Source organism: Mobula birostris, chromosome 5 (genome assembly GCF_030028105.1).
Source record: "Mobula birostris isolate sMobBir1 chromosome 5, sMobBir1.hap1, whole genome shotgun sequence".
In the NCBI taxonomy this organism is placed as follows: domain Eukaryota; kingdom Metazoa; phylum Chordata; class Chondrichthyes; order Myliobatiformes; family Myliobatidae; genus Mobula; species Mobula birostris.
The window spans coordinates 174,933,555-174,947,738 of record NC_092374.1 but is presented as its reverse complement, the minus strand read 5'-3'; the positions used below and the strand labels follow the sequence as shown (position 1 = coordinate 174,947,738).

Sequence of the window (14,184 nt, the reverse complement as noted above, 5' to 3'; positions counted from 1 at the left end):
TAAGTTGTGCATTCTATGTATCCTGGGCGAGACGCTGCCGACTCCTTTATCCCATTTGCAGAGGTTTACAACTGGACATTGCCAGACATGCTCGGAAGCCTGGATATCAGCAAGAAGAGCAAGTGGAGTCAGCATATTGGCATCTGGTCCACTGCTACAACTGTACACAGGATGAAGCTACTGGATATTCGCCATATTATTTGATGTTTTGCATGAAGCAAGATTGCCTGTTGACCTCTGGTTTGGGACTGCTGGGATAGATTTCCCACAGAAGAGCCATCTTAAGTATGTGTCTGACATGACGAGGGAATTGCAAAAGGCTTATGAACTAGCCGAGGTCTCTGCTGCCAAGCAGAATCAAGAAAATAAGAGGGGATATGATCAAAAGATTAGTTTCTTCCAACTGATGCCTGGCAACAGAGTTCTCATAAAGAATTTGGGGCTACATGGGAAGCATAATTTGACTGACTGCTGGGCAGCTACACCCTATGTACTGGAGAGTGAGATGCCAAACGTACCAGTTTGTCAGATGAAACCAGAGGATGGGAATGGACCTGTCAAGATTCTCCATCGGAACCATCTGCTACCTCCCGGACAAGAGGTACAAGTTGACCCAGAGCCTGACGTGGACCCTACACCTAGTAAGAGGACTCTGCGGTGATGTGGGACACAAGCTGTGGAGAGGCCTGGAATGGACAACCACTGAATGTTATACGTACGCAGAGGATGAGGAAATGGGGGTGTGGTATATGCTACCCTGTGCAAGCTCCCCAATCATTGATGGACAGATTCCCATTCCTCCCCACGCTGATGTGGATGAAATGGGGGTGGGGGGGGGGACTAGCAGTGAACAGGCAAGCTTCAGCTGGACAATGAAGGGAGACCAGGCTCTGAAGTAACTGGGAATGAAGCTGAGCTCAGCCAAGTGATAGGGAAACCTGAGTTGCTGGAAAGCACGAGTAATGGACAGGGAGAGGACTCTCCAGGTAGACAGCAAAGATCCCAGGGGTGGGTGAAACTGAAGAAGTAGATGTTGGGATAAGGGGGTCTCAATGAGTCTGGAAACCCCCGGATAGATTGGCCTATGTCATACTGGGGGAACAGAGTATTGTGTCTATCCCCCTAGTGAGGTATCACTACCATGTACAAATGGATTGGAGACCCTGATATCACAAAATTCCTTTGAAAACTCTGTTATTAATGAAGGGATGATAAATTACTTCAGTCATGAGGACATGACTACTTTGGCAGATGGAGAGTGTAACACCCTGGTAAAGGTTTTACTGCTAATGTTGTAGGGTATTTCATGTAATGGTCTTTCTGCAGAAGCAGTGTTTGGGTTACTGTTGAAGATAAGGGATGCTTAAGAATGTGGGTTGTCCAATCAGGATGGCGGAATGGGGAGAAGGTTCTAGAGAAGGCTGGACAGTGGCTTATATGACTGACACTGGTGTGGGTCTTTGTCTTCATTCTGTGGGAGATGAAGAGAGATGACACTGGAGAGAACCAGTCGTAGGATTCGATGCGATGGGAAATGCAATTTGATGGAGCAAAGGCACAGAGGTCTACTGAGGATAAGTGAATTTAGCTTTTGGAAGATTTCAGCTCCAAGCTGTGTGCATTTGACTGTTTAATTATAATGGGCTCTTTTAGTTTTTTTTCCTTTATTTTCTTTACTAACTCTTTGGTTAAGTTAACATTCATAAATATACTTCTTTATAATTGTATGCAGTGTGTGATCTGTTATTTCATGCCGACGGGCTACTGCGGGGGCAGTAAATCTCACAGCATTCATACAAACTGGGGTTTGGGTGGGCAAGACATCCCAATCTCACGGATTGGGTATACGCCAAAGATGCATAAAGTCGGAGAAGTTGGGTTTCTCCGCACGGAGTCCGGTGCCTGTTAGCGAGGGCTAATAACCTATTTCTAGAGATACCCAGTCAAAAGGGATTTCATACATGAGACAATTTAAACATGAGGCTGCTCTGATAGGAGATGAATCGAGACTTAATGATGATATCTGGGTGAGAATTGAAAACTATAAGGATAAAGGAATAACACTGGGTGTATATTATAGACACCCTAAAGCTGAGAGTGAGTTTAAGAAACAGCTCTATCAGAATATAGAAAAAACAAGTTCTGAGGGTGATGTTACAGCTACAGGAGACTTGCATTTCCCAAATGTTCAGTGGGAGAACCCAGTGACTAATGGATTACAGGAAAGTGAATTCATTAAGTTACTGAATGATGGTTTTTTGAACCAGTATGTAAATGCATCAACATAGGGAAGGCCTGTCTAGATTTGATATTCCATAATAAGATCATAAGATATAGGAGCAGAATTAGGCCATTTGGCCCATCGAGTCTGCTCCACCATTTTATCATGGCTGCTCCTCTTTTCCCCTCCTCAGCTCCACTTCCCATCCTTCTCTCTATAACCTTTGATGCCATGTCCAATCAAGAAACTTTCAATCTCTGCCTTAAATACACCCAATGGCCTGGCCTCCACAGCTACCTGTGGTAACAAATTCCATGTACTCACCACCCTCTGGTGAAACAAATTTCTCCACAACTCCGTTTAAATAGACGCCCCCCTATCCTAAAGCTGTGCTTTCTCATCTTAAACTCCCCCACCCTGGGAAACATCCTTTCCACATCTACTCTGTCCAGGCCTTACAACATTCAAAAGGCTTCAGTGAGATCACCTCTCATCCTTCGAAATTCCATCGAGTACAGCCCAGAGCCATCAAATGTTCCTCACGTGATAACCCTCTCATTCCCGGAATCATCCCTGTGAACCTCCTCTGAACCATCTCCAATGCCACCACATCTTTTCTGGGATGATGAACCCCAAACTGTTCAAAATACTCAAGGTGAGGCCTCACCAGTGTCTTATAAAGCCTCAGCATCACATCTCTGCTCTTGTATTCAAGACCTCTTGAAATGAATGCTAACATTGCATTTACCTTCCTCACCATGGACTGAAACTGCAAGTTAACCTTTAGGGTTCCCAAGTTTGTTTGCATCTCAGAATTTTGGATTTTCTCCCCATTTAGAAAATAGTCTGTACATTTACTTTGGCCACCAAAGCGCATGACCATGCATTTTCCAACACTGTATTTCATTTGCCATTTTTTTGTTTATTCTCCTAATCTGTCTGTCCTTCTGCAGTCTACTTATTTCCTCAACAGTACCTGACCCCACCAATCATGGTATCATCTGCAAACTTGGCAGCAAAGCCATTTATTCCATCATCTAAGTCATTGATATCCAGCATAAAAAGAAGCGGTCCCAACACCATCCCTTGCAGAGCACTAGTCACTGACAGCTGACCAGAAAAGGATCCTATTATTCCCGTTTTCTGCCTCCTACCTATCAGCCAATGCTCTAACCATGCCAGTAACTTCCCTGTAATACTCTTAACTTGGTAAGCAGCCTCAAGTGTGGCACCTTGTCAAAGGCCTTCTTAAAGTCCAAATATACAACATCCACTGCATCCCCTTTATCCATCCTACTTGTAATCTCCTCAAAGAATTCCAACAGGTTCGTCAGCTAAGAATTTCCCTTCAGAAAACCATGCTGACATACTTGAAAGCACTTTGATATTGCTTTCTTATTTTATCTTTTTCCTCCTAATGCTTTTTTTTTAGTTGCTGTCTGTAGGTATTTAAAAGCTTCTCAATCCTCTGTCTTCCCACGAATTTTTGCTTTGTTGTATGCCCTTTCTTTTGCTTTTACAATAACCTTGTCAGCCATGGTTGTACTATTTTCCCATTTGAGTATTTCTTCATTTTTGTAATACATATGTCCTGCAACCTTCCTCGTTTTTCCCAGAAATGCACGCCATTGCTGCTCTGCTGACATCCCTGCCAGCAACTCCTTCCAACTTACTTTGGCCAACTCCTCTCTCATACCACTGTAACTTCCTTTATTCCAGTGAAATACTGCTGCATCAGACTTTACTTTCTCCCTATCAAATTTCAAGTTGAACTCAATTATATTGTGATCACTGGTTCCTAAGTGTTCTTTTACCTTAAGCTCCCTCATCATCTCCGGTTCATTACATAACACCCAATCCAGTATAGCTGATCTCTAGTAGGCTCAACGACAAACTGCTCTTTGAAAAGCCATCTCATAGGCATTCAGCAAACTCAGGTCTCTTGAGATCCTTTTCCCAATTAACCTGCATTTTAAAATCTCCTATGACTATGATAACATGGCCCTTTAGACATGCCTTTTCTATTTCCCGTTGAAATCTGTGGTCCCCATCACAGCTACTGTTGAGAGACCTGTCATAAGGGTCCTTTCACCCTTGCAGTATCTTCAATCAATCCACAAGGATTCAACATCTTCTGATCCTATGTCATATCCTCCTACTGATTTGACGCCATTCCTTACCAGCAGAGGCATGCCACCCCCTCTGCCTACCTTCCTACCCCCGTGATAAAACACGTAACCTTGGACATCCAGCTCCCAACTATAACAATCAGATAGAATTTTGAGTACAGGAGTTGTTGAGCCTTCAGGAACGAGTGATCATATAGTAACATTGTTCATCACAAAGTTTTTTGGGAGAGTATATCTATAAATTATTGAATAAAAGCCAGCCATATAAATGAATACAGAAAAGAATAATAATGATGTTAACTGCAGGGCATATGAAAATATGTGAGTTATAGCTAAGAGGGAAACTTGATTGCCAAAAGGCAGGTTGAGAAGGATATTGCTGATAATGAATGCTGAGATTGACCCCAAGAGATTTTTTCAGTACTTTAACAGAAAAAGGAAAGGAAGTTAAATGTATTAGAAATAATAGTGGGGTGTTATATTATGCAGAGAAGAACATTGTGGATATTCTTAACTCATATTTTGCTAAAGATTTCAGCTGCAAAGATGTTAGTAAAGTGTAGAGAAAAATAAAGTTGTTTAAAGTGATTTAGAGATCTTAGAAAGTCAGGTCCTGCTTCAGCTGAAAAGGTTGAGTGTTAATAAATCTCCAGGGCCGGACAACATATATCCAAGGGTGCTTAAAGAGGTCTGTGATTATATATACAAACCCTCGAACATGTGTTTTTCAAAAGTCATTGAAGACTGGTGAGATCCCTGAGGTCTTGAAATGGGTTAACATCGTCCCAGTATACAAGAGGGGTGACTGTACTGCCCCTGGTAACTATAGACCAGTAGGGTTAACATGTATCACACACAAGTTAATGGAAACAATCACAAAGAATGAGATTGAAAAGCAGCTGATAAGAACACACATGTTAGCAGAAAGCCAGCATCAGTTCAGAAAGGGGAAACCATGTTTCCCTACTCTGCTGCAGTTGTGTGAAGAGGCAATTAAAATTTATGACAATAGAACAGTTGATATCATTTACTTGGACTTTTAGAAGCCTTTTGACAAGGAACCTCACGAGAGGCTAATAATCAAATTACAGGAGGTAGGATTCAGAGTAAGGTGTGTGAATGGGTGCAGAATTGGCTCAAAAACAGAAATAAAAGAGTTATGGTGAGAGGATAATTTTCACACCGAGAAGGCGTTAAAGTGGGGTTCCACATGGAACAAACAGTTCATGGGGCCGCTGCTGTTTTTAAATTTACATTCATGATCTGGATAAGCACGTAACAAATAAACTAGTAAAGTTTGCCGATGGCATAAAATTAGGGGGACAGACATTTAGGCAGCAGAATCAATACTGTTAGACCTAAACAAAATCCAGATGCGGGCAGATAAATTGCAGATGAAATTTAATGTAAATGTAGAGGAATTTTGCCGGACTTGGGGTTCATACTTTTGCGTGACTATAGAATTGCATGTCTGCACTGCTTAATGCATAGACCAGCAAAAATCAGGTACTTCCCTTTTGGCTACTGGTGTCAGTCACAAGACTGTGTGTAAATCACAAGACTATGTTACTCGAGGGTTTCTATGTGTTTGTATTCATTTGAACAATGTCTGGGGTAAAGCTCCTGTTTTATCACTAAAGTTCCTGTTCAAATGTGTAACTATACTGCTTGCATATCCTGTATGATATATAAAGGACCTCTCTACAGCCAAAGGCACAGCTCCTGCTCTCAGAAGGGACGGCCCTCTGTGTAACATTAAATAAAGGGTCTCCTGAATACATGGGTCCGAGTCTGATGTGGAAATAAAATTTCCCTAACATTCTGGCAACAAGGATGGGAACTCTAAATACGGGATCCCATTGAACCTCGGCCGAGCAATTGGCCCACCGGGAAGGATTTGAGACCCTATCTGTGAGACTTCCCTGAAAGACAGGAGTCAAGAGCAGGACCGGGGTGAGACGTGAGGAAGGTCATCCCTAACTGGCCAGTGACCAGTTCCTGAGTTCCAGCTAGAACAAGAAGGAAACTGGGAGAAGGAGATTAGACCTAATAGACAAAATATTTTATGAAATTTAATGGGGCCCAGATATTCATTTATGCTAATCAGCTGATTACGAAGCGCAGTTAGAATAGAAACATAGAGCATAGAGTACTAATAATTCAGTAAGAGTATAGGTAAAATGGGTACTCAGGCTGGGATGTCCCTGATCAAGCCAACCCCATCGAAAAAGGAAAAGAGACTCCCATATGAACGACTGGCTGACCCGATCACGAAGGCGCCAATGAATAAAGACACCGAGAAGATAAATGGAAAATACAAAAGGACAAGATGAGTGTTGGGCAAAACCTGCTGTCTCCCCCAGGCTCGCCCGCCGATATGGTTTGGTTGGAAGCAGCGGGCAACAGATACTCTGTTACATTTTCCAGTAACCGTATATGGTTGGAGTCAATGAGTTTGATCTCTTTTGATTTGATAAAAATTGGATACTGGAAAGGAGAAACTGAGGCCTGGAAAGGGGATCCTAATTTGGATCTTGGATGAAACCCAGACTCATTCCAGGTCTGCAGGGTATGAGCTATGAAGAAAGATTGAAAGAATTAAATCTTTTTAACCTAAGTAGCGCAGAATGAGAGGAGACATGATCGAAGTGTTCAAAATGACTCAGGGCATAAGTAAAGTGGATGCCAGCTGTGCCTTCAGAGTTCATCCACCAACAAGGACACTGAGCCATAGGTGGAGACTGGTTAAAGGGAGATTTCAGACTAACATCAGGAAAAATTTCTTTACACAGTGAGTTGTGGACACATGGAACAAACTACCTAGTTGTGCAGTCGAGAGTAGTACCTTAAAGACTTTCAAATCTAAGCTCAATAGTTATTTCAACACCCCATGCAATAAACCAATCCAGAAGTGATGACTTTTTGTTCAGCTCCATTCTTGTTTCTGGTCTGCTCGACACTCGGTCTAGGCTGCTCCTGGAGGTTCACAGGATAAAACTATGGAAATTCACCAAACCAACGCTGGTTCATCCCCAGCCTGGAAACCACCCCTGTACAACTATCTGTCTGCCTGAGTTGCCACATTCATGGAACAGGGTATTTGTACTCCTGTTCCACACTCCTCAGCAAATCCTTGTCATTCACTGTGTAAGTCCATCCCTGGTTCAACCTCCGAAAATGAACCACATCCATGTTAAGTTTCATCTCTGTTTCTTAGCCCACCTACACATACAGCTGGCCTGGCTTGTTGAGTTCCTCCGGTTATTTGTTTTCCTCCAGTTATTTGTTTTGTTTTTCAAACTTAAGAGAAATTATTGACTGTCCACCACACCACCAGTGTTGTTGTCATCTGCCACCCACATTCTCATCCAAATTGTGAACACACACGATCAGCGACACGTGTCCCAGAAATTATTCTTGCAACACAACACAGGTCACAGGCCTCCAATCTGGAAAATCTACTGTCCACCGTTGCACTCTATCTCTGACCACTGAGCCAATCATGTATCCAGTTGTCTAGCTTACCCTGGATCCCATAGACCATAAGATATAGGATCAGAAATAGGCCATTTGGCCAATCGAGTCTGCTCTGCCATTTCATCATGGCTGATGCAAATCTCCTCTCAGACCCGATCTCCTGCCTTCTCCCCAAATCTCTTCATGCACTGAATGATCGAGAATCTATCAGCCTCTGCTTAAGCATACAGAAGGATTAGGCCTCCACAGCTGCCTGTGGCAAAGAATTCCACAGATTCACCACTCTCTGGCTGAAGAAATTCATCCCCATCTCCATTCTAAAAGGATGCCCCTCTATTCTGAGGCTGTGTCCTCTGGTTTTATACTCTCCTAGCATAGGGAATATCCTTTCCACATCCACTCTATCAAGGCCTTTCACCATTTGATAAGTTTCAATGAGGTCACCCCTCATTCTTCTGAATTCTCATGAATACATGCCCAGAACCATCAAATGCTCTTCTTCTGATAAGCCATTCTATCCTGGAATCATTTTTGTGAACCTGCTTCCAACCCTCTCTAACTTCAGCACATCTGTTTTGAGATAGGGGGCCCAAAACTGCTCACAATACCCCAACTGAGAGCCAGTCACTGCTTTATAAAGTCTCAATATTATTTCCTTGCTTTTAGATTCTAGTCCTTATGAAATTAATGCTAATATCGCATTTGCCTTCCTCAGCACAAACTCAACCAGCAAATTAACCTTTAGGAAATCCTGCACATGGACTCCCAAGTCCCTTTGTGCCTCAGTTTTTTTGTATTTTTTCTCCATTTAGAAAATCATCAACCCTTTCATTTCTTCTACCAAAGTGCATGACCATACACTTCTCCATACTGTATTCCATCTGCCATTTCTTTGCCCATTTTCCAAATCTGTCTAAGTCTAGCCTCTCTACTTCCTCAAAACTACCTGTCCCTCCAAATATCTTCATATTGTCTCCAAACTTAGCAACAAAGCCATGAATTCCATCATCTAAATCATTGACATACAATGTAGAAAGAATTGGTCCCAGCGCAACCCCCAACACTACTAGTCAACGGCAGTCAATAAGAAAAGGCACCCTTATTCCCACTCTTTGATTCCTACCAATCAGCCACTGCTTTATCCATGCCAGAATCTTTGCTGTAACACCATGGGCTCAAAGCTTGTTAAGCAGCCTCATGTGTGGCACCTTGTCGAAGGCCTTCTGAAAATCCAAGTACACAACATCAATTGATTCCCCTTTGTTTATCCTGTTCGTTATTTCTTCAAAGAAGTCCAACAGATTTGTCAGGCAAGATTTTCCCTCGAGGAAACCATGCAGACTATGGCCTATGTTATCATGTACACTGAGACCACATCCTTAATTATCGACCCCAACATCTTCCCAACTACTGAGATCAGACTAACTGACCCATAGCTTTCTTTCTTCAGCCTCTCTCCCGTCTTGAAAAGTGGAGTGACATTTGCAATTTTCCAGTCTTCTGGAACCAATCCAGAATTTAGTGATTCTTGAAAGTAATTACTAATGCATTCACAATCTCTTCAGCTACCTTTTTCAGAACTCTGGAATCAGAACTTTTTAGTTGCCTTCTGTTGGTTTTTAAAAGCTTCCCAATGCTTTAACTTCCCGCTAAGATTTTGCTCTGTTACATGCCCTCTCTGGCTTTCACACTGGCTTTGACTGCTCTTGTTAGCCACGGTTGTGTCATCTTTCCTTCACAATACTCCTTCCTCTTTGGGATGTATATATCCTGTGCCTTCTGAATTGCTCTGACAACATCCCTGCCTGTGTTCCTTTCCAATCAATTCTGGCCAGCTCCTTTCTCATGCCCATGTAATTCCCTTTACTCCATTATAATACTGATAGATCTGACTTTTGCTGGTCCTTCTCAAATTTTAAGGTGAATCCGATCATATTATGATTACTTTCCCCAAAGGGTTCTTTTACCTCAAGCTCTCTAATCAATTCTGGTTCATTGCATAACACCCAGAACAGCTGATCTCCTAGTGGTCTCAGCTGCGAACTGCTCTAAAAAGCCATTCGAGAAATTGCTCCTCCTGGAATCTAGCACCAACCTGATTTTTCCAGTCAACCTGGATATTGAAATCCTCCATGACTATTGTAACAAAGCCCTTTTGGCATGCATTTTCTATCACCCATTGCAACTTGTAGACCACATCCTTACTACTGTTCGGGGCTCTGTATACAACTCCTTTGACCCTTGCAATTCTTCAGCTCTGTCCACAATGATTCCAATCCTATGTCACCTCTTTCTAATCATTTGATTTTATGTTTTACCAACAGAGCCACGTCACCCACTCTGCCTTCCTGCCTGTCCTTTCAATACAATGTATATCCTTGGATATTAAGCTCCCAGTTATAATCTTTCAGCCACGATTCATGTGCAATCTCTGCAGGGGTTCCCATAAGACATAGGAGCAGAATTAGGCCATTTGGCCCATCGAGCCTGCTCTGACATTCAATCATGACTGATCCTTTTTTGCCATCCTCAGCCCCGCTCCCCAGCCATCTCCCAATAACCTTTGAAGCCATTTCCAATCAAGAATCTATCAATCTCTGCCTTAAATACACCCAATGACCTGGCCTCCACTTTTGCCGCTGGTAAAAAATTCTTAGTTCATCTGCAATCTCCTAAATGAGTATTTTGTATCAGTCTCCACTGTGGAAGGCACTAGACACTAGATGTTGAAGGGTGTGAGGGAGAGAAGTGAGTGGAGTTACTGAGAAGGTGCTCAAAACACTGAAAGACCTAAGGGTACATAAGTTACCCGGACCAGATGAACTGCCGATCCCCACTGAGCTCAGGCTGGGTGGTGTGGGACCCTCACACCTTGCCTGGGGACTGTTACCCTGTGTCCATCCTCTCACTGACCGACCGGGGTCCGAGTGTCCAGCTGACCATTGACACCTCACTCACCTCCGGAGACCCCTCCACATAGGAGGGCCAGCAGTAGTAGACGTAGCATCATTATTTCCTCCCGGTCAGCGCGGGTCCAACTCCTCCGCCTTTGCACAGCACGATCCCATTACCCTTCGGCTCACCGATCCCGAACGATCCACGGGCTCTCCGCGACGCCCGTCAAGTTCATCCCCGAATTGTATGCTGATTAGTCCGCGAGATACCCCCAGACTAAACATAATCTGCCTCTATTTAAAGTCATTAGCCTCTGGGCAGGAGTGACCGCAACTCATCAGTTGGAAATTAAATTGCAAGTGTCTGCGTCTGTCCAATCAGAAAAAGAGCCGTATGCAGGAGTCATCTGTTGCCAGGAAGGGTGGCGTGAGCGGAGTCTGGGACAAACATGACAAGCGTGGGAACGCAAGGGAGAGGCGGAGTCCCGCTTCACAGACCCGGGGCCAGACCCTGGGGACACAGGCACTGAGATCCTGGGACACACATACTGGGGAGGACGACGCTGGAGGAGAAAATTAACCCAATTAAAACAAATCAGCAGGGCGAGCAGCTTCTGTGGAAGCAACACACACAAAATGCTGGAAGTCAGCAGACCAGGCAGCATCGGTGGAAAAGTGTGAACAGTCGAGGTTTCGTGCCGAGACCCTTCATCTCGTGTACGTGAGCTTCTGTGGAAGGACAGGGATCGTCAGTATCCTGAGATTGAGAGGGCTGAGGGGGCAGAGCCAGTTCAGAGAGGCGAGAGCGAAGGGTGAGGCAGGGGCTGGTCGTGTCGGGCTGAACCAGGTGAAGGGAGAGGAAATGGCCCGATGGAGTTCAGGGACAAATGAGAGGTAGAACCATAGGAGGGTGGGGTGATGGGCAGATGGAACGAGATGGCAGAAGTAGTGGGGGGGGGGGGAGTTGGCCAAAGCAGGAGAACCCCAGGTAAATAGATGTATTTACCCCCAGTTATTATCTATTACGCACAAACAATGGGCAGGTGTGGTCAGAGCGGGCTGGAGGAGGGAGGCAAATTGGATAAAGGGGCTGAAGGGGTGAACAAAGGGAGAGAGAATGCAAAAAAAAAATGGGACGGGAACACAGAGGGTACCGATTACCTGAAATGTGAAAGCTCACTGTACAGACCAACGGGCTGTGTGGGAGGGAGCGTGGAGAGGTATGCAGGACCATTCTCTTCATGAACAGGGAGTCACGGAGAGAGTGATCCTTGCAGGAAGCCAAAAATGAAGTATGAGGGGGTAGGTCACACCTAGTAGTCATTATCCCCACTGCCCTTCTCCGATCTTCACTCACCATCCTCTCTTCCTGACTGCTGCCTCACTCCCTATAGCTGGTGGTCCACAGTCACAGGGGTCCAATCTGCAGTCTGTACAGAACTGGGGGGTGAATTTTGTGAAGAAGTTGATAAGAGGACGGTGGAATGGATGGAGAGGATGTGGATGAAATTTATTCCTGGGAAAAGAGTCATGTTACATTTCAAAAGGTATGACACGAGCTTGGAGGGACATAGTGAATGAATGGAGGGATCTGGGGTGCATGGACTTTCTCCTTTGGCATTAGTTTCCCTTCCCTCTACAGGAATGTACCCAGACTGTAGGTGAAACATCTCCACTGCAAAGCCTCTCATTATGCACACGCAAGTTCCTTAGCTCAGCTTCCTTTCTAGTTTACCTGGGCTGGATCTTTCTTAATTCAATTGACTATTTGAATTCCGGAGTGGCCTCTTGACCCTTTTCATTGCTATTCAAACCCTTTATGATATTATGATCACTAGTTACTGGATGTTCCCCACAGATAGATGCATAACTCGGTCTAACTGTTTACCAGAATAAAATCCTGCAAAGAGACTTCCTCACTGGGCCAGAAACATTCCAGAGTTCAGATTCAGAATCAGGTTTATTATCACTAACTTAAATGATGTGAAACTTGTTACTTTGTGGCAGCAGTACAGTTAAAAAAGGGCGAAATTATTGTAATTTACAAAAACAAATAAACTCTGGGAAGGAAAGGAATAATGAGATTGTGTTCATTGAGCTTTCAGAAATCTGTTGGCAGAGTGGAAGGAGCTGCCCCTGAATCAATGAGTGTGGGTCTTCAGGCTTTTGTGTTTCATTCTGACGTTAGTAACAAGAAGAGGGCATGTTCCAGACAACGAGCATACCAATTACCTGTAGACTGAAGCTCTTTCATGTCTCTGCAATTTCTTGAGTAATTTGCCTTTCAACATCCTCCTCACACCCCACCATTTTCAATCTCCAGGAGATCCCAATACTGAAATCTCACCCCATCTGTTTCCAAAATCTAAACAGATACATTATGTCCTTGATAGTCCCAGGACATTTTCTCTACTCTCAATACTTTCCTCTCATCTGTCTTCCCTAAACAAACTGTGTCTCAGAATACTTCAATCCCATTCCCACCCTTTCCTCCTTTCTCAGCATCTCACTTTACACCTATCTTGCATTGTAGGTAAGCCTACAAAATGTGGTGGATACAGCCCAGAGCATCACAGGCAAAGTTCTCCCTACCACTGAGCTCACATCTGAAAGGTGTGCTACCACAGGAAAGAAGCTTCTATCATTCTGGACCCCCATCATCTGGTCCATGCTCTCTTCTCACTGCTGCCATCAGAAAGGAGGGACAGGAGCCTGAGATCCCCCAACACCAGGTTTAGGGATAGTTATTACCCTATCCTTCAACCATCAGGCTCCTAAACCAGCATGAGTTACCTCAAATCAACCGATTCCACAGCCGATGGACTCACTTTCAAGGACTTTGCAACTCACGCTCTCTGTGTTTGTTTATTTATATTTTGTTGTTATTTTGTATTTGCACTGTCTGTCTTCATTTCCACATCAGTTCTTTGTCAGTCTGTGTTTCTGGAGAGATTTTCATTGTATTTCTTTGTTCCATTGTGACATTCTGGAAGAAAGTGAATCTCAGGGTAGAATATGGTGAGATACATATTTGGATAAGAAATTTACTTTGGCTTTTTCCTTTGTAAATCTACCTCGATCTCCCTGGAGTTTGCCTCAGTCCAGCCTAATGTAATTACTTCCACTTCTTGTCCTTCTGCGCTTTATCATTTTATGAAACTTTTCACTACAGTATTCCTGTGTCTAACATCTTGAAAGATTACTGTCAATGTTCCTACATTGCTCCAGATTTGGGGTCCGTAAGGGAGGTTTTAATGCATTGGAACCAGTTCAGTTTATTGGACTGGAATTATTGGTGGGTTGGTGGGGGGAGGGAGATGAATTGTTGTCACGTGATGGACAGGCTGGACCTGTCCACCAGTTTAGATGAGTTAAGACCATAAGATACAGGAGCAGAATTAGGTCATTTGGCCCATTGATTAATGCCTCCATGATCTCTTCAGCCACTTCTTTCAGAATTCGG

The 14,184-nt window shown here is 43.8% G+C and overlaps 1 protein-coding gene across 1 annotated transcript in view; it reads right to left on the bottom strand.

Moving 5' to 3' along the window:
- LOC140198065 (class I histocompatibility antigen, F10 alpha chain-like) overlaps positions 1–10,852 on the bottom strand; it is a 42,414-nt gene extending 31,562 nt beyond the window's left edge. Inside the window, exon 1 of the mRNA XM_072258932.1 lies at positions 10,786–10,852. Within this exon, the coding sequence (XP_072115033.1) occupies positions 10,786–10,837 (52 nt within the window). The 5' untranslated portion in view covers positions 10,838–10,852. The remainder of the gene's footprint in view (positions 1–10,785) is intronic.
- Positions 10,853–14,184: the final 3,332 nt, after the last annotated feature.